This window comes from Orcinus orca, chromosome 2 (genome assembly GCF_937001465.1).
Source record: "Orcinus orca chromosome 2, mOrcOrc1.1, whole genome shotgun sequence".
NCBI classification, from domain to species: Eukaryota; Metazoa; Chordata; class Mammalia; order Artiodactyla; family Delphinidae; genus Orcinus; species Orcinus orca.
The window spans coordinates 196,041,800-196,061,985 of record NC_064560.1 but is presented as its reverse complement, the minus strand read 5'-3'; the positions used below and the strand labels follow the sequence as shown (position 1 = coordinate 196,061,985).

Here is a 20,186-nt window from a genome sequence, read left to right as displayed (position 1 = left end):
TTGGAGTTCCACCTTTGGGCAGGATTCCGGTTTAAGCTGCTCCGGCTGGCCTGAGGGGACCTCCCTCAGGGCAGAGGGTCCCTCTGAGAGCACCCTGAGGGTCCTCTGTGGGCAGCTTAGGATTGGAAGCCCCTGACCCTTGCTCCCCTCTCCCCTGCGTCCACTGAGCCAGTCCCTGGAGCAGGTGGGCTTCGTGGAGGCCAGAAGTCTAATGAGGCCACTCAGAAGCCCCTCCAGGGGGCAGCCCAGCCCCCCAGCCCTACCTGAGTTGGAGGATGACGTTTTGCCTTTACAGACTCTGGCCCTAACTCAGCCCGACCTTTCCAGAAGGAGAGGGGTGCGGCCAGACACGCCCTTTGGTCCTTCCTCCCAAGCATGGACACACAGGTTCTGCACCCTTCCGGCCTGGGACAGCAGTTACCTGGGCATCCTGCTGGTTTTCTCAGCCATGGTAAATGGTGGTGGCTGTGCTGTGGCCTCACCCAGAACCTGGGGGCCGGAGTTGTTTTTTGTAACCTCCAGCAGCCCGACTCAGCCCAAGGACCCTCAGGCTCCCTCTCACCCTTCCTCTCAAGATTCTGGGGTTCCCTGGTTACTCCACCCCAGCTGCAGCCCCAGGCGGAGGCAGGGCACATCCAGGCTTTGGAGACACACTGGGTTCGAGTCCAGACCTCCCCGAGCCTCAGTTTCCGCCCTGTGGAATGGGGGGTGGTCTTCCCTGCCGAGTGAGGTGTTTGAGGTGAAGTGAGCCCAGCTCCTTGTGGTAGGGACCCAGCACAGAGCTGCTGTCACAGTTACGATGACCCGGAGCTTTCCATGGTGTGAAGTGGGGCTGACATGGTTGACAAGGACGGACATGCTGTGTCCACTGCTGGGGAGTTTCAGGCAAGGACCAGCCAGGGCAGGCTTCCGGGAGGAGGTGGCCGACGTTGGTCTCAGGTGCTGACGTTTCTCGAGGGCCTGCACCAGATCTGGGACTCAGCCTTGCGCTCAGTGTCTGTCACTGGAACAGCGCATGAGGTCTTGACCACACCTTCCAGGGCTGTGTCATGGGCTCAGAAATGGCCTGGGCCCTGAGCCTAGCCTAGCACAAGGTCTTCATTGGCCCAGAGGGGCCAGGTGCTGGTGGTGGTGTTAGCGTTGGCCTCTTGGCAGGACATGTGCAAGTGGTCCTCAAATGCTCTAATGCCCCCGGTCCTGGATAATACCTGTTTTGGAGAGACAGGGGGCACAGAGAAAGAGCCCTGCTTCTGGAGCCAGGCAACCAGCCGGGGTTTTGGTGGGGCTGTCTGCTGCTGTCTGCAGTTTTCTGCAGTCATGTCCTCAGTTTCCTGGTCTGTGCAGTGGGTCTGCTGAGCCCTGCCCCCAAGGGCATGCCGGGAAGCTCACTCACGATCAAGATTGATAGGCTGCTGGCTCACGGTGGGCTTGCAGGGCCCTGTGGCTCTTCCGGACGGGGTACTCCCTCACGGGGGCCGTGGAGTGGGCAGATCCCCGCCCCTGTAGACCTGTGCGGGGCACTGACAGCCTGGGGGTGCGGGGTGGCACCCCTGGCAGGGCCGGCCCGGGGCCCAGCTGCCCGTCATCTTCTTGATGTTTTCCTTTTGTCTGATGCTTCTCCGCTCAATTATTTACCCAGGGAATTTGGGCTTCTTCACTTGTGGTTTTGGCAAGGGCTCCACACAAATGTTGTGCCCTGGTGGTCTCTTAGCCATTGAAGATAAACGGCCAAATCAAACGCAGGCCTTGCCGGGGAGCCCGGGCGAGCCGTAGGGCTGCTGGAGACAGGCAGGCCCCTGGCCCTGCGCTGGGGCTGTCAGACCCGGGGAGGTGTGAAGAGGGGTGCTGGGCGGTGCCGGTGCTTTCTCGGGGAGGAGGTTCAGAGCCGTCCCACAGGCCTTGGGGCTTGGGTGCTGCGTGTAGGTGTCGGTTGCTGAGGACTGTGGGCCGGAGGGGGCACCGGCGGGCAGTCCTCCAGGCTGGAGGCTCAGCCAGTGCCCAGGCGCTGGGAGGTGGCCTGGAGGTGTCCGAGGCCTGCACCAGCAGCCCATCCTGATGGAGCGAACAGTGGTGGCCTGGAACTTACTGGGTCTTCCAGAGGGGGGTGGCCCAGATTTGGGGAAACAGATCCCCAAATGGATCTGCTCCAGAACACTCCAGAAGTCCCTACCTGGGGAGACCTTCCTGGGATCAGGGGCCCCCAACAGCTCCTATCTGTCCCGGCCCCGGCATTAGGCCTCCCTGGGATGGAAGTCTGGTCCCAAGACAGCCCAACCTGGCAGCTGAGGACGTAGGAGCCCCTCAGGCCCCTCCCGCTTCCCTGACGCCTGCCCCCACCCGAGTCCCAGCTGCATCCCCCTTCTCCACCCCTGCCAAGCCCCCCACAGGGGCTGCCACCCTGAGCCTCCCACCCTGGAAGGGCAGCCTGCAGCCCTCTGCCCCGGGCCCCGTTCCACACCCTGAAGCCCTTGCCCAGTCCAGGGTCCGACTGACCAGCCTTTTCTATTGTTTTCTCTCCAGGGCCGTGCAGGCCTGCCCAGCTGCCAGCGATGGCCCCCATAGCTGCTTCCTCCTCCCACCCTCACACATCTGTGATTACTTCACCTCTTCGTGCCCTGGGCGCTCTACCGCCCTGCTTCCCCCTGCCGTGCTGCAGCGCGCGCCCTGTCTCGGGTGACGGGACTCAGGGTGAGGGTCAGACGGAGGCTCCCTTTGGATGCCAGTGTCAGTTGTCAGGTAACCGACGGCCGCGGTGGGGGCGGGCTCCCGGGGATGGCGGGTGTGCCCTGGGCAGGGCTGGCGGCTGCCGCTCCCAGGTGGGCTGGGGCAAGGTGGGGACCCAGGGGAGACGTGCAACTTGCACCCCAGAAGGCACTTTTGGGGAGGTGCCGGGGAAATGGCGAAGGATGTCGGCAGAGCTGTACCCGGGTGCCCTGGTCCCCATTGGTCAGGAGATACCCCCATGCCTCCACCCATTCTGAGGTCTCACTCCCAGAACGCCTTCCCCCAGCCCCCAAATTTCATCTCTTTGGGCTGTTTAGCTAAAGTTTAATTGGATAACGCTTAACATCTGAGGTTTTCTTCTGCCCTCGCCACTGCCGCCCCCCCTCCCCAACCCCAACCAGTACCCTCACCCCCAGCTCATGGCTAGGAGAAGATTCTTTGGTTGTCTGTGTACATCCCTGGAGCCGTCCAAAATGCTGAGTTTCTCTTTGCGAGAATGTGTTGCCCATTAACTTTTAGAAAAAAGTTTTCTCTGAAGGAGCCTGTTAGCTTCGGCTCTGGGAGGGAGTGAAACATTGTGGGGTGTGTTGGGGGTGGGGGTAGGGGTAGGGGGCGGGGCTGAGCGCCCAGCTCCGGGTCGGCGTGGCTGCCCATTATACAGATGGGCAGACAGCGCAGTGTGGCGACCCGACCTGCTCTCTGTTACATCCCTTCTCCCTCCCCAAGCAAAACTCAAACTCCTGCCCTGGCCTGGGGTCCCTGGAATTTGCAGGCAGGGACCTCTCATTCCAGCCTCTCCTGCCCAGTATCTTTGCGGAGCCTGATGCAAAAAGCACTGAGGCCACGGGAGCCGGGATGCTGACACAGACACCGGTGGTGGTGAATGTCCTGCAGGGGCCGGGAGAGGAGAGGGTGGGTGCCGAGCCGGGGCAGATTCTTTGTGTCCCTGCTCTCTCACCGGGTATGTTGCAGGCTTTCTCTTGACTCGAGTGGTAAAAGGAAAACTGTTTATTGGGCAGGTTTTGCTTTTAATTGAAGCTGTCCCAAGGGATGGTCCCTGTTAGAGCCACAGCTCTGCAGAGGGCCACAGGTGGCCCAGCTCCAGGGTCAAGAGCTCCCCGGGCCTTCCTGCTGGTGGGGTGGCCTGCAGCCTTCAGCACCCCTTGCTGTGACAGATCGTGACATCATAGGTACTGGGCTTGTGTCTTGAACGCACAAAGCAAAGACTGAATCACCTGGGAAGGAGTCTGCACAGCTTACAGAGAAGCCGGCTCCCTGCCCTGGGCTGCCTGGGTGCCCACGGTGATTGGGGCTCCGGTCCCAGCTCCGCAGATCTGTGCTGTGATCCCTGCTTGCTGAGTGTGGGATGCCTACTCCGTCTGGGTGGCTGCCCTGCTCTAATGGCTTCCTGTAATCAGTGCTGCAGCCCTGCAACCACTCGGGGGGCCGTACTGTCGAAGATCAGCCTGAGCGTTCATGACTGGACTTGGTTAAGTTCTGTGGTGCGGGAACACGCTCTCCTTGGCAGTGGAGTGCCTGGGGCTTTGCTTAACTTTCCACTTTGCTTAACTTCTGGCTCTGCTTAGAAGCTGTGGTGCCGAGCAGGAGCTGTTACACCCCTGTTTTACAGATGGGGAAACAGAGGCTTGGGGAGGGTGAGGGGCTGGGCCCAGGTTGCAGAACTGGGGTTTGTGGTCAGGGTGCCTCCCGACAAGGCCACCCCTCTTCCCGCTGAGCCCCATGCCTCTGCCTACATCCTGGGGACGTTCTCACCCAGTCACTCTCTCAGCCACAGTGCCCCCCGCTTCCTTGTAGGGACCGTGAATTGAGGGCCTACTGTGTGCTGCCTTGTGCTAGGCATTTTGTGTGCGTTCTTGAATTTAATGCTCACTGCCACCTTAGGAGGTGGGTTTACTGTCCCCACTTTACAGGTGAGAAAATGAGGCTCACCTTCATTTGTTCATTCATTCATTCTTTTTTTTTTTGCCACACTGCGCATCTTGTGGGATCTTAGTTTCCCGACCAGGGATCGAACCTTGGCCCCCAGCACTGGAAGTGCGGAGTCCTAACCACTGGACCGCTGGGGAACCCCTCATTCATTCATTCTTGTGCAGACCACAGTGCGGTCCATCATGGCAGGTCCCAGCCCTTCTGCAGCTTGCAGTCTGGTGGGCCGGGTGGTGGAGTGGGAATGGGGACCTGTAGGGAGGGGATGGAAGGGCAGAGGTGGGGTTTGATCCTGGGTCACTCATCCTGCACCTGCTTCACCTTTGGCGTTGGCTCACCTGGCTTAGAGCCTTCTTCGATTTTAGAATTTGATGCCGTGAGGGCTCAGAGCCCGCGAACAGCCCCTATGCTTGCTGGCAGTGCTGGGGAGGGGAGTGAGGTGGGGCTGTGTCTGTTCCTGGGGTCCCTGGGACCTCTCCTCCTGACCTGCTAAGGGGCCGACCCTCAGCTTCCGACGCTCTACCCTGATCGCCGGCACTGATCTCTCATCGATGGGTCTGCGGTAATTAGCCTGCACCAGGTTGTGCCATCGTATTTTCAGATCAGTTTCAGTACCTGAAAATATCCTATTCCAGTGGTTTTGGTCCCTATGTAGCTTCTGTCCCTGGCACTGGGCTGTTTGCTAAAGTGTTTTTAGTGCCTGTTTAATTAGTAATTTGAATGGAGCCATTAAATTCCCAGTAACCCGTTAGGAAGAAGCGGTCCTCTGTAAAGATGGAAAGGGGCCGCCGTCCTTACTTTGTTTTGTCCCTTTTCAGATCAGGATGCACTGAACCTATCTCTTCAAATTAATATGGAAAACCCTGATGTAACTGTGTTTCACACAGGTTAATTGCATGCCCGTGAATGCATTTGAGGTTATTTATAGAAGGATGTGATACTATGGGGGAGAAAACCACACAGGTATGTGTGTTTGTGTACCTTTCCGGCTGGCGGCATCCCAAACAGCCCCGCCTCCCAGGACCCCAACCCCAGATCTCCTTCTGATGGTCACAGTGGGAAGGAGGGGTCCCCTTTGCTTTTTTTTTTTGCGGTATGCGGGGCTCTCACTGCCGTGGCCTCTCCCGTTGCGGAGCACAGGCTCCGGACCCGCAGGCTCAGCGGCCATGGCTCATGGGCCCAGCCGCTCCACAGCATGTGGGATCTTCCCGGACCAGGGCACGAACCCGTGTCCCCTGCATCGGCAGGCGGACTCTCAACCACTGCGCCACCAGGGGAGCCCCCTTTGCTTTTTGACTCTGTTGAGTTGCGGTGTTCCTGGAAACTGAAATTTCTACCCTGAGAAATTCCACGTAGGAACTTCTCCAAGGTGCCCGGGGAATCAAAAGTCTAAGGCTGTGGTCTTGGCCTTTACTCCACCTGGCCAGTGACCTTGAATTAGTCATTTCCCCTCTCTGGGCCTCAGTTTCCCCTTGTGTAAATATATATATGTATACACACACACACATACACACGTGTGTGTGGTACATATGTAGCATTTAAAAACGAGGCTCCTTGGGCTTCCCTGGTGGCGCAGTGGTTGAGAGTCCGCCTGCCGATGCAGGGGACACGGGTTCGTGCCCTGGTCCGGGAGGATCCCACATGCTGCGGAGCGGCTGGGCCCGTGAGCCATGGCCGCTGAGCCTGCACGTCCGGAGCCTGTGCTCTGCAACGGGAGAGGCCACAACAGTGAGAGGCCCGCGTACCGCAAAAAAACAAAACAAACAAAAAAACGAGGCTCCTCATATTGAGAACATATCGATCAGTGTCGATTACTGAGATGCGAGGGATGTCTGGGTATGGGACTTGGCGGGGGTTCCCAAGGCAGGGGTGGGGTGTTCCGAGAACCACTGGGCTTTGGACCCCTGAACCCTTCCCTATTCTGAGGTTTCTACCATTGGGAGGCAGTCATCAGAGTATCAGACTGCAGGGTGAAGGCTGCTCTGTCCTGTATGGCTCTGTGACCTTGGACAAGTCATTTCCACCCTCTGCCTCAGTTTCCCCACCTGTAAAATGGGGGTCATTGAAGACTTGTTCTGAGGACTGGCTGAGGTCATACACGCCAGGTGCTGAGAACAATGCCTCTTGCTGAGTGAGCCCTCCAGACATTCTGACTCACGCATGAGCAGGATGGATTTCACATCATTATATCATTACCTGCTCGGCTCTGTTTGGAATCAAGCTGGATCCCTAGTTTCCATTCTTAAAGGCATTTAGCCTCCTGGCTGGCTCAGATCATGTACCAGCATTGGGAAGTGGAAAAGGAACTGAGAAACTTCATTGCATATTTAAAAACCACAAATGGTCATCAGCCATGATGATTAATACATGCGCTTGGTGAAGTTCAAGGTCTTCAGCAAGAACGCACAGGATCCTGGCTCGGGGAAGTGAAGTGTTTGGATTTAATAGAAGGAGTCAGTTGCAGTCATTAGGATATGCTGAAATCACAGGGCAATCTTGTAAAGTTAAATTCAATTTACTTTTCTACTGAAATTGTGCTTGCTGTGTTATTTAACTAGTCTGGGGTGTCTTGGCATGGGTTAAAGGGACAATAAAGATAAAAGAATACCTGTAAGTACATAGTAGGATTTCACAGTAGAATCTGTCGTTTTCTCCTCTTTCAGTTATATCCCAGTGTTCATTTTGCGTTGGTTTTTATAACCGAATCCTTCCAATGGGATGCCGTAGCTTAGACCACCCTAGCTGTGGAAGCTTGATGCAATTAATACAGTCTGTCTGGAAAGTGGTCTTATTTCTGGAAGTTTTATGTTAATGATATGGTCTGTGCTTTGCACATTTCATACCAGAACAAGAAGCAGGCCGTAGTTTCATTTCGGTCTGGGTTTGATTGACACTGGAGGATCAGTGGGCAGCCGCAGGGCGATGTGGCCCAAGATGGCAACGCTCTCCAGGCCCCTGCTGGTGCCTGTGCCTCCAGTCTGGGGCAGGGGGTGCAGAGGCGCTCCGGTGGGGCGTGGGGGCCTCCATGGAGACCTTGGAGGGAGGGGTGAGTATGGGGTGAAGAAGAGAAGTGAGTGTGGGTGAGTGTGGGTGGACAGAAGCACTCTTTCGGGGAAGGTTCCGGACACTCCCTTGCCTTTCTCCTGATTCTGCAAAGTTCCATTCCTTGTGGGGTCTTTCTGGGCTCACCAGGTCCCAGGGGCCATGGTGGTTGGATCGCTGTGGAGGAAGGGCTTTCAGGGGAATTATTAAAAATTTAAAGAGTCGTCTGTACGCCCTGCGCCGGTGTCTACATCGTGCAAGGGGCTGTGGGTCCAGCTTATCAGTGGTTCCTGGAGTCTGCTCTGGTGTCTGCTGGCTTCTTGGAATCACGCTGCTGCAGAGGCTGCCCTTGACCACCTGCCTTTAGAGCCCAGGCACCTCCTTCAGTAATCGGAGGAAGTGCTGAGAGAGGCCATGGAGAGCTGCAAGGCTCCCGGGACGGAGGGTGGCAGGGCTTGGGTGGACTCCAGAGAAGTCCCCTGTCCGCCAGAGCTGCAGACTCACATCTCCTCCAGCACCACCGGGCGCCAGACGGGGATTGGGGGCCAGAAGGAGTGCGATGCTGCCTAGTGGGGGGCAAGGGCACCTACCCGCATGACTGTCCTTAGATAAAAGGGGGGTCCCAGCAACATCCCGGAGTGGAGACCGGTGCAGCCTCACCAGATTCCGTTTCCCTCTGCAAGCCGGCCCTTCAGACGTTCTGAAGGCAGAGCTAAATCAAAGAGTTCTGTTCAAATCCGCACAAGATGTTGCTGTTTTTCTGCTCTGACAGGAGAGGCCTTTGGAAGTGCAGTTTCTTTCTTTCTTTCTTTTTTTTTATAGCTGTCTTAAAAAGGAGTTTGGCTGTTTAGCACAGCTGGTGCTCATTACATTATGCACTGGCAATAAAATAGCATGTGTAATTAATTTTTAATGCAGCGCCGGGTGCAGCGCTTTAAAGCAGTTAGTGGATGTGAAGAAGCAGCACTGGCCACCGACATCAGAGATCTCAGAGCAAGGCGGCCACGTTCTGCAGCTTGAAAGGGAATCCGAAAGGGGCAGAGGAGGCTGTGCGCCCTCTGCTTGGATGGAATGGTCCAGAAATGGGTCCGCCTCTGGTGACCTGACGGCTTGAGTTAATTTTAAACGATCTAGGATCAGGGGTCCCGAGAGATCATCTCACCCAATCCCTTCATTGTCTAGATGGGGACACCGAGGCAGAGAGTGGGGAAGAGACCACAAGGTGTGTGGGGTAGAGCCGGCTTGGACCGAGTCCCCCGGGCTCTGCCCACTAGGCTATACTGCCCCTCTTGAGTTCATATTGAAAACTGGAGAAGGAAATTCATCGTCTAGCTGAAGCCATGTGAAACGTGCAGTTAGATTTGGCAACGGAGAGAAATTTTGCTTTGGGGAGCCCTGTACCTAGCCTCTCGGGCCCCCAGTTTTGCCATCTGCAGTGGGGACCTGCCTCTGTGCATCCCAGGTTTGAGACATCCTGTGGTTGTGCTTTGATCGCTGGCAGCTCCGTCTCTTCTTGGGCATCTCTTCTGTGGCTTGGATTTATGCTTGAACTTAAATGCCATAGTGGACACATATTGGCGGAAGAGCTGCAGGCATTGTGGGAAGCTCCAGAGATGGGACCGTGCTTAGTCCTTGTTCTCAAGGTGCACAGGTGTCAATATGTGACCCTGGGCCAGCTGCTTTCTTTCTCCAAGCCTCAGTTTCCCCATCTGGGAAATGGGGACACTAGAAGTATCCACTCTTGATCCCTGCCTTGGAGGGTCCCCTGATGGGCTTCCACTCTGGGGTGGCCACTGCTGATCACCAGCACGTGGGGAAGCAGAGGCAAAGGGAAGTGGGGGGGGGCAGGAAGGAGAAGGCTGGGCTGTCGAAAAGCCTGGGTACCCCGTACCTCGATGATGACTTGGTTGCCATCTGTTTGAAAGTCCTGCCTGGGAGGTGTTCTTAGCATGAATGAAAGAGGAGGACGGCCCACCGCCATCACTGCTTCTAAAACTTGCCGCCGTGTCTAAAGGGCCTGCTAGTTCCCAGCACTGTCCTGGGCACTTTGCATACCTCAGTCACCCGTTGTCATAATACCTGTAAGGAAAGGCAGCTCCATCCTTTTGCTCATGAGGATACTGGAGCTCAGAGAGGCCAAGCAATGCCCCGGGGGTCACACAGCACACAAACAGCAGAACTGAGATCGGAACTCAGGTCTGGCCAGCTGTGACGTCGTGTTCTCGGCTCTCCCTTCCGGCTTCACGTTGGGCTGCTTGGTGGCTCAGACGTGGGCAACAGAAAAGCAGCTCACCCGTGAGAGACCAGACCACATTCGGACACGACCCTGGGAGAGTCCCCTGCGTCTTCCTTCCTTCACTGATCATGCTGGTGCCTGATCTGGGCTGGACTCCAGGGATCCAGGAATGAGCTCCCTGGGGTCTCTGCCCTAGAGGAGCTCACGGGAGTGGAGGAGCACAGAGTGCGAGGTACACGCTCCCATGATGCCTTTCTCTGCTTAAAGGAAGTTAAACAACTGGGCTTGTGGGAGCTGGGAGGGCCCCCGAGGACCACTGGGATTTTCCTGATGGAGAAGGTGAGGCTGGCGGAGGGGACAGCCTTCTTCCAAGGCGTGGGTCAGTGACAGATGTGGGTGTGGGTACCTGCCAGGAGGGGTCCTGCTGACCCAGTGAGCCTTCTGTAGTCCCGGCTGGCCCCTAAGGGGTCTGAGTTGTTAGTGACTTGCGGGGACACAGAGTGTTTCTGGACCCTCAGACCACCAGAGGGAAGTTGTGACATTGATGAAGAGGCCTGGAACATGGGAAAAGCTTTTATCATTAAACCAACCTCAGATTCCTTCACACACCAGGTTGACTTATATCCCTATTTTGGTCTTCCCAGTGCTTGGGCTGGCCGAGCCCTCTAGGTGCTGGTGGATGACGAAGACCCAGAAAAGGTGTGCTCACGTTTGTGAGAGCAAGCCGAAGAAATACAGGGCATGCTGTTCCCATCTCATTTTCATACACAGTTCCCTAGAAGCAATTTCTCCTCCTTCAGGAGAAACCAACTTTTCATCGTCCTTACAGCTGGAGGTGTTCTTTGTTGCTTTTTTGGTGGGAGGAACAAGATGTACTTGACTTTTCAAACCCCAGGGCCGGTCAGGGCAGAGGGGCTGTGTACTGTACACACTTCACAATCAAACCCAAATAATCTAAACCATGAAATAAAGTTTATCCAAACATAATCAAGGCTGGCCAATTTAATCCAAAAAGCGATGGGAAGACACCCTTGGCGGGCAGGGGTCCCTCTGTGTGGGGTTTAGCTGCTCGGAGCTGCCCGGCGTTATACCTGCGGGGAATCATAGCCTGCCCGTCACTCCCACCCCCTCCTTGGGTGTTATTTAATAATAACCGAGAGCCCGGGGTGGGGGTGTGTGTGACCACGGTGTGTGGTCAGGGTGGGTGATGCATCCACCGTGATTTCCTCTCCCAGCAGCGTCCTTACACTCAGCAGGGGGCCACCGGGTCATGGCCTGGTCATCATTTTTGTGTCCCCACTGTGCATCAGGCTCTCTGCAGGGGCCTTCCCACACATGTAAGCTTCTCCCTTAGGAAGGCAACCTGTTCTGTAGTTCACAGGTGACGAGACTGTGACCAGAGAGGTGATGCGACTTGCCTGAAGTTGCACAGCTGGTAGACGGCAGAGGTGGGATTTGAACCCGGGTCTCCTTGGGTCTGGGAACCACAGCCTGCTCCTTTTCTTGCTTTCTGGCTCCCAGACTGCCCACCTGCTGGCCTTGTACCTGGCAGGTGTGAGGGAGAGGAGCAAGTTATGAATCACGAGCAGCTCGGGGTGATAAGAATACCTGTGTTTTATGATTTCAGCGGAAGGGATCAGAGGTCTCGGGACTTCTCCAGGGAGGTTAATGCAAAAACGGAGTCACCACCTGCGGAGACAGGGGCAGTTGGAGTCTTTCCATAAGTCCAGACATTTTTAATGATTGCCTTTGTTCATAAGAGGTGAGGAGTGGCTGGCGGGACCAGGCCCCCGGGTGCCTGAGTCGTCCTTGGAGCTGTATGTGAGCAGTGCTGACGCAGGCGCCCTCGTCTTGAGTTTCCTTGTGCTTTATTAACCGGCGCCTTGTTTTATTCTTGCTTTACTAGTAAAGGGAACCACTGCTTGAGGGCCCACTGTGTGCATGGGCTGCATACGAGCATCTGCACCGATTCTTTCTCGCAACGTTTTTTTTTTTATTGCGGTACGCGTGCCTCTCACTCTTGTGGCCTCTCCCGTTGCGGAGCACAGGCTCTGGACGCACAGGCTCAGCGGCCATGGCTCACGGGCCCAGCCACTCCGCGGCATGTGGGATCTTCCTGGACCGGAGCACGAACCCGTGTCCCCTGCATCGGCAGGCGGACACTCAACCACTGTGCCACCAGGGAAGCCCTCTCGCAACGGTTTGAGCCTATGTGTGCTGGAATTTACTTTCTTTTTATCATGGTAAACTATACAAAACATGAAATGTACCATTTTAACCCTTTTTAGTCAAGTCGCATTAAGTACAGTCACCACCATCCGTCACCAGCACTTTTTTGTCACCCCAAATGGAAGCTCTGTCCCCATTAAACACTCATCCCCGCCCCCCCCCCCCCAACTCCAGCCCACAACCCTCACTCCACTTCCTGTCTCTATGAGTCTGACCACTCTGGGGCTCTCCTATGAGTGGAATCACGGTCTTTTTGGTGTCTGGCTGGTGTCACTCAGTATTAGGTCCTCAAGGTTACAGCGTGTGTCAGAATCACCTTTTTATTTATTTATCTCTTTAAATATAATTGTTACTTCTTGTTGGAGTAGAGTTGATTTACAATGTTGTGTTAGTTTCAGGTATACAGCTAAGTGATGCAGTTATACATATACATATATTCATTCTTTTTCAGATTCTTTTCCCATAGAGGTTACACCTTCCTTTTGAAGGTTGAGTAATATTCATTGTGTGGCTGGACCAGAGTTGATCCATTCCTCCTGTGATGGACACGGCTTATTTCCACCTTCTGGCTACTGTGAATAGTGCTGCTGGGAGTGTGGGTGTACGCGTACTAGTGGGAGACCCTGCCTTCAGTTCTTTGGGTGAATACCCAGGGTGGAATTGCTGGACCATATGGTAATCTGAGTCTCAGGGATGTGGACACCAGCTGGCCCAGGGTATGTGGTTAATAGGCCTGAGCGTCCGGCGTGGAACCGGCCCCCACTGACTCAGTCTTGGTGCTCGTGGCCCTGGTCACGGGCCAGTGTCTTCAGTTCCTTTCAGGGTCTCTCACATCAGTCTCTCTTGTTAATGCTTCCCCACCGTGGCCCCATCTCCCAGATGCTGGTTTTTGGCTGTCAGCTAAACATTTCACTAGCTTGAGAGTTGAGGCGAAGAAAATTTTGCAAATGGACTGTTTTCACTTTCCTTCCTGCTGTGTCCTCAGGGCGTTGATTTGGGTTCAGTTCAGCAGAAAGTGTATTTAGAGTGGGGACACCTGGGGGCAAGGTTAAGGCTGGCTGGTGTCCCGGGGCCTGTGCTGCCCCTCTCTGAGCCTCTCCTACCTGCCTCTGCTTGGGGGTCATCATGCCAACCTTGCTAAGATGTCAGCAGGGCTGTGCTCCCTCTGAAGGGGAGAATCTGCCCCTGGCCTCTTCCAGCTTCTGGTGGCTCCGGGCATGCCTTGGCTTGTGGCCGCATCCTTCCCGTCTCTGCCTCCATGGTCACGTGGCCTCCTCCTTGGGGGTCTGTTTTCTCTCCTGGATAATTAAAAGGACAACTGTCATTGGATTTAGAGCCCACCTGCGTAATCTAGGGCGACAGCTCAGATTCTGAACTTAATTATGTCTGCAATGACCCTTTTTCCAAATAAGGTCATATTCACAGATTCTAAGGATTTGGTTATGGGTGTTTCATTTCGGGGGGCCGCCATTCAACCCACGACATACCCCTTCCTGGATTGTGAGCCCCTCCAGGCCAGGAACCCCAGTTCGGTGCCCTCTGTGAACTCCTGAGGTCTGGGACAGATCCAGGCGCACGCGGGGAGTCCCCCAAATGCGTGGTGGGTTGAACTTGGAGCTGGTCTCCGAAGGAATGGCCACATGTTCCTTTCCCCAGGAATTCGGTGATTCTCAGACGCTGTCACCTCTGGGCAGCACTCAGACCTGCATGGTTTACGGAAGGTTGTGTGCCCTCCCTCCCAATCCCCCGTGCCAAGTCAGAACACAGCTATTAACAGAGAGGCGGGTGGCTTTAAAAAAAAAAAAGTCTGCAATTATTATTATGAGAAAAAATTAGTAGAGTTGAATAGAAGCTAAAAATAGCCGGACACATACTTGCCTCTAATCTACTTTTTTTTAAGAAAATATAATTATTTTTGTAAACCGGCTCTGAGAAGCCAGGGGTATTTTTAGTCTGCATTTTCTAAGACGTCGAGCATCTTTTCAGGAAGATGCACATGTATGATGTCACCAAGTCAGGGTGCAGTAGCCTGTGGAGCAGGGTGGGGACGGGGGTGGGTCAGAGGGTCAGGAACCCCCATTTGGCCGCGCATGTCTTTGCTGGGAGGGTAGTCCCTGAGCGGCCTGACTGTGGCCACACCTGGTCCACTGGGAGGATTGAAGCTGGTTTAACTCCGGGACCAGGAGGGTCAGGGCTTCCCTCTGAGCGAGGCTATGATGAGCCGGGTCTGAGTGGACCTGCAAGAAATAACCAAGACTTGAGGGAAAACATTCCATGGCTTTTTCATTTGGAGCAAAACATCGCCTCATGTAATATTCTCCCTGGTTTTTCCCATTGCCTCTGCCAGGTGCTTGGGCCTGGCACAGACCCCATAACAGGAGGCCCTGTGTGTTTGTGTGTTAATATCTGAGTGTATGTTTGTGTGTATGAATGTGTGTATTTGTGCATGCATGTGTATGTATACGCATGTGCGTGTATTTTGTATGTATATGTGAGTGTATGTATATGTGAGTGCATGTGTTTATATGTCTGTACATGCATGCATGTGTATGTATATGTGAGTGTGTGTATGTATGCATGTGTGTGTGCGCGCGTTGTGTGTGTGTGGTGGTGTGGAAACACTGTCAGCACAGAACAGGGCCCTCCCCCGCCTGCACCTCCGCCCAGTGCCGGGTGTTTATGGTGGAGACACTTCTGATTATTTTTCTTCCCTGAACTTTGCAGTTCTTCCTGGATTGCGGTGTGTGCGATCATGTTTCAGCGCTGAGGTCCGCTGAAGCCTTTGAGGGCAAGTCTCTCTCTGGGGATGAACTGGCCTTCTCAGTACCTTCTGGGGGAGACTGCGGCCCCTGCCCCACCCCAATTTCAGAGGGAGCCCGCAGTTCCCAGTCCGGAAAAATCTGGCCAGTCCCGTGGGTGCCCTGCCCAGGAGAGTGTGGCAGGGGGCTGCCAGCTTTGCCTTAGGACGGCTGAGTTCAAGTCCCGACTCTGACAGGGGTGCTTTGCTAAATGCTTACCGTGGGCTGCATCGTCAGCATCCCTCAGCCCAGCTCTGTGAGGAAGGCACTGTTATCCCCATTTTACACATTTGGAAACTGAGGCAAGTCTGACTTCAGAGCCCTTAACCACTTGATTAGACTTTAGAACTGTCCCTGTTATACTATACCACCTTCAGCCGCAGCTGGTATATGAAAGGTGGTGCACAGTAGCAGGTATTACTATACTATTTTTATTGTTGCTATAATTATTATCAAAATCCTTACCATTGCTCTTTCCCTGGGTGGGGGTATTCCAGCATCCACATGGCTTTCCCCCTGTGGCCGAGTCCCGCCCCCTGATGTTTCTGGTTTCGGGGTGGGGGGGACCGTTTTCATCTTTCCAGTGCGATGGGCATTCCTACCTTGCATCCCTCGGGCCCTCCCTCACCTTCCCCTTCCTTTTGGGTTTGTGTGTACTTGAGGTCTGACAGTCTTTCTCCTCTAATTGAGATAATGAACACAGTATTTCCAGAACGGCTGTACTAAAAGTCAAGTGCAAAGTGATGGTTTTCATTTCTCCTTCTCTCTTTCTTTCTCTCCTAATATGCATCTCTTTAAGGAGGGATTGGCTGAAAGCAAACAGCTAATAACCTATGGATTTATGGAGCCAGTGTGAGCCGGCTTAATAAGCTTTTATACCTGGAACCAGCGTTCTGTCCCTTTAAGTTGAAACTCCAACTTGCTTGGTATTTTACAGTGCCTGGTTTCATTTATGCTGGAGCCAGACTTACTATGTGAGAGCCGTCCGCATGCTGGAATTAGTCTTAAGCTTGCTTCTGTGGCGTTGCCAAATTCCATGTTTGTGTTTTATTTAGAATTCTTTTCACGGCCAGCCGATTCTGTTCCGGCACACACAGGCGCTGTCGCGCCCCACAGAGAAAATAAGCAAGCTTGCGTTTTCTTTGGCAGAGGCCATGGCCACAATAGACTGCGGTCTCCGAAACATTTTTTAAAAGCTATTTTAACCCATAACAGATGCATAAAGTCGGCACAGGCATGCCAGTTTTCTTAGTTTTAATTAAAAAATAATTACTGTCTAATGGGATGTAACTGACACATTTGGATGAATGGTGGGTGACAGTATCTGCAACTTATAAATGAGCGCCTCTCCCTTGGCCGGAGCAGAGGTGGGGATGAGTTGGGGAGGGGATCTGGATATCTGTTCTCCATTGCAGGGTTGGGGCAGGGGTGGCAGGCGCCATCCCGGTCACCGTCGGGTCCTGCGGAAGCCTTGGTGAAGGGTGCGCAGCACAGAGAAGGGACTCCTGCTGCGGCCAGTCAGGTAACAGAGCTGCCAGGATGTGGTGCTGAGCACCTGAGGATGGGTGGTATCTTGGAGCATCCTCTGTCCAGAAATGCTTGATGGGAAATTCTCACCTGTGGGGCTCTTCCGTGGTGTGACGGTGGTACTCGGGGGCTGCGGCCTCAAGCCGGCCCCCATGATCCCTGCTCCCCTTCAGGAACCGTCCATCAGCTAGGTGCTGTGGGCGCTAGGGACCTGCTGGGGGCAATGTAAATAAGAAAATACAGCTGGGAAGGTAGAGAGGCAGAAAAGCAGAGGCTTGCCAGGTACTGCTGGTTCCAAGAAATCTGCACCCCAGATGCTCATTGTGGGTTCAGTTTTTAGGTAAAACTCAACACGTGTTGGAATCCGGAGTGGGGTGGGGTGTCTGGAGGGTCCCTGGGAGGCAGGGTCTCTGTGGGGCTCAGGGCAGGGACACGGACGTGGGCACACGGGTGGTGCGAGGAGGGCGGGGTCTGGGAAGGGATGGGTGTCTCTGGAGCTTCTGTGATGTCTCATCACGGAGGTAGGGAATCTTGCCTCCACTAATTAGGCAGCTGGTGGGTGGTGACAGGTTGTCCTGACCTCTGAGCCCTGGTTCCATCGGCCCCTGCTGGGCGTGAGGGCCAGGCTCAGGCAGGGGCAGGAGTCAGTGTCCTGGGGCGCGATCTCCTGGGAGCCACTGCTGCTGGGCGGAGGATGCCAGAGGGTCGGGATATAGAGACCGTCCCTCTTCAGGAGGCTCACATCCTGCCCACACAGTGTCCCATGCCAGGGGCTGCTGTGCAGTGTTGCCAGGTGCCTCTGGGTAGGCCCGGCCTGAGCAGTGCCTTTGAGACGGGAAGGGCCACCACGCCAAGTTAGGACCTGCCTGGTTGACCTCAGACCCCACCCTCTCCCCTGAGACCTCGTGCTCTGTCCCAGTGTGTGGAGGCTCCGCCCGGTGGATTCTGGGAGATGGGACAGGTTGGGGGACCTTTATTTTTACTTTCGGGGTGGCGGTACTTCTCATCGGTGGAGCAAAACGAGTGTTTCTTAGACGATGTTTCCCGGAGCCCAAATTCCTCAGAAGTGAAAATTAAGTTCCTCTATTAAAACATGAGTCATACCAGACCAGATGAGAGTCGTTTTGGCGTTCCTCGAATTTTTGGAAGGGAAACATCGCCTTCATGTTAATCCTTCCAATTATACCTTACTGCAGAATAATCCACTGAGCGTTTTGCAGCGCAGCCCTCTGCCATCTGATCACAGTTGGGGCTTTGCACGCGGCAGGTGAGAGAGAGCAACCCGGGGCCTTTATCTCCCTTTGTGTCGGCACACGTAGGTTGGCACGGCCGCGCTGCTTAGCGCTTCGGGGCTTCCTTCCTTCCTGGGCTCGTCGCACTCCCTCTGCGAGGTCTCGGGGATCTAATTGCTGTGAATGATTAATGTCCAGTTGAAAGGGTTCCATATCTGTCTGCTCATGTGAATTGGAAGCAGATGGGCGTGGGGTACAGTGAGCTCTCTGCTCCGTGCCCGGCCCTGGCACAGAATCCCAGGGTCCCCTCTGCTGGTGGGTTTCCTGCTCAGGTGAGGGTGCAGAAGACAGGCTGTGTTTTGTTCCCTCAAAGAAACTGGTCTTGAGAATTCCCTGGTGGTCCAGTGGTTAGGACTCGGGGCTTTCACTGCCCGGCCCCGAGTCCAATCCCTGGTTATGCAACTAAGATCCCGCAAGCTGTGCAGCACGGAAAAAAAGAAAGGAAGGGAGGGAGGGAGGGAGGGGCGAGGGAGGAAGGAAGGAGGGAAGGAAGGAAGGAAGAAGAAGAAAAACTGGTCTCTAGATTTGGGATATCTTTCCCAGGAGCCTCCGATGCCCAAGTCCTAAACCAAGGCAGGGAGGTGTCACTGGAGGGGAGGGGCCAGACCCAGAGACTTCTTGTCTGAAGGCCGTGCATCCTGCTTTGGGGGAGAGCAACCAAAGCAGGCGGGGAGGTTGAAGAGTGCAGTGAGGCTGGGGTCAGCCCCTGGGCTGTTGTCTCCTGTGCCTCCCACCCTCTCATCCTCTCACCACGGGCCTGGGCAACAGGTAAGCTGACCTTCGGCCCCAGATGCAGCTTGCAGGGGGGCAGGGAGGGAGGGAGTGTCGTCTGGGAAGTCTCTGCTGGGCCAGGGGAAACAGCAGCTTTGCATATCGAAGAAATACGAGACTTGAGTTCTGTAAGATGTAGCCGTCAGGCCAACCTGGAGTTGCGTCTCTCTGGCTTTGGGTGCGTCACTTGATGTCTGGAATTTTAGCCTTTTTTGGGGGGTCCATTTTGCTTCTCTTTATTCCACAAGATGCTCCAGCCCACCCACCGCTCAGGTGAATCCTCAGGTAGGAGGACAGTGCTTAGGGACACATCTGAGAAAGACAGAGATGGAAGGCGTGTGGGGAGGATGGACCCGTGAAGTCAGCAGTCAGGATAGGGGAAGGCTCTTGGTTTGGAATGGGATACAGAGTTTGGTTTCTTGAGTTTGGCACCATCACATCTTTTGGGGGATGCGTGTGGGGCAGTAGGAGTGGGCAGGGGTTCAAGTTCATTTACCTTTATTAAGTTGAAGTTTTCTCTTTTTATGAGTAAGAAGAAAAAGCCCGTGTAGACCATGAGAAGCGCAGGCTGGAAAAGCAGTTTGTTTACCCATTAAATTTCCCATAAAATAAACAAAGGTTTAGATCGGAGGAACCCATGATGGAGGACTCCGAAGGGTGGGTAAACATTTCAAGTGAACCTCTGGGTTAGAGGTGGGCCAGCATGTCAGAGCCTTGGACCCTACAGCAGCAGGTTCATTTATGTTAAGGAGGTCACCCTGGGGAGTAAGGGCAATGGACTTGAGTATCCAGAAGGAGGCATGTGTGTGTGCATGCACGCATGTACATGTATGTGTATGTGTGTCCACATGTGTGCATGCCTACGTGTGTATGCGTGTGTGTTTGCGTGCATGGACGCATGTGCGTGTGTGTGCATGAACGGTGCTTCCGCCCTCCATCCTGAAGACCAGGCTCCACGGTCAGCTGCTCTGTTGCTTTGTGAAGGGCCAGGGAGCAGTGAAACATGCACAGGACCAAGAGGGAGCGAGACCCAAATGATGCCCTAGTGTGTGAATGCAGGCTTTCCTGGGGGCCCCGGCTCTTACTCTCCGGGTGCGTATTGGCCACCGTGCTGGTGCTTTCAGGGGCGGAGATGGGCGGGCAGAGAAGCCTGCCGGGGAGTTGCCAGGCCTGGGCTTGCCCTGGCTCTGCCCCTTCCTAACTGGGTGACCGTGGCCTTTCGCTTCCGTCTTGGAGCCTGGGTTCCTCACTTACTAGGAGGAGATGATGGTGTTACCTAGTTTCCAGTGTGTGCACGGCGCTAAGCACGGGGCCTGGCACATGGAAGGCCCCAGCAAGGGCACCTTTACTGACTGTCCTATGATGATCACTGTGATTGTCGGTAGAGAGGAAGGTGTCTTCTCCACGATGACCCACGCTGGGGACAGCTGAGCAGAGGGGGTGATGATGAGGGCTGGGCCCCTGCCTCAGGGTCCTCTCATGTCCTATGTGTGGAGGCCCCAGGCTTTGGAGTACCCAGGTGTCCCCTGCTAGACCAGTGTGAGCTGCTCTTTGGGGCTCGCCTGGCCCTCCTTGTCCGCTGTGGGAAGCCGTGCCCTGTCCTGGCTTTCCGACTTTGCT

General features: G+C 54.9%; 1 protein-coding gene across 10 annotated transcripts in view; it reads left to right on the top strand.

The window, feature by feature from the left end:
* BCL11B (BCL11 transcription factor B) overlaps nt 1-20,186 on the top strand; it is a 98,505-nt gene that overhangs the window by 39,778 nt on the left and 38,541 nt on the right. For 7 of the 10 annotated variants that reach the window (XM_049706500.1, XM_049706497.1, XM_049706499.1 and 4 more), the window contains one exon: nt 2,521-2,736. The exons of the other annotated variants lie outside the window; for them this stretch is intronic. In XM_049706500.1, the coding sequence (XP_049562457.1) occupies nt 2,521-2,736 (216 nt within the window). The remainder of the gene's footprint in view (nt 1-2,520; nt 2,737-20,186) is intronic. 10 annotated transcript variants of the gene reach the window in all.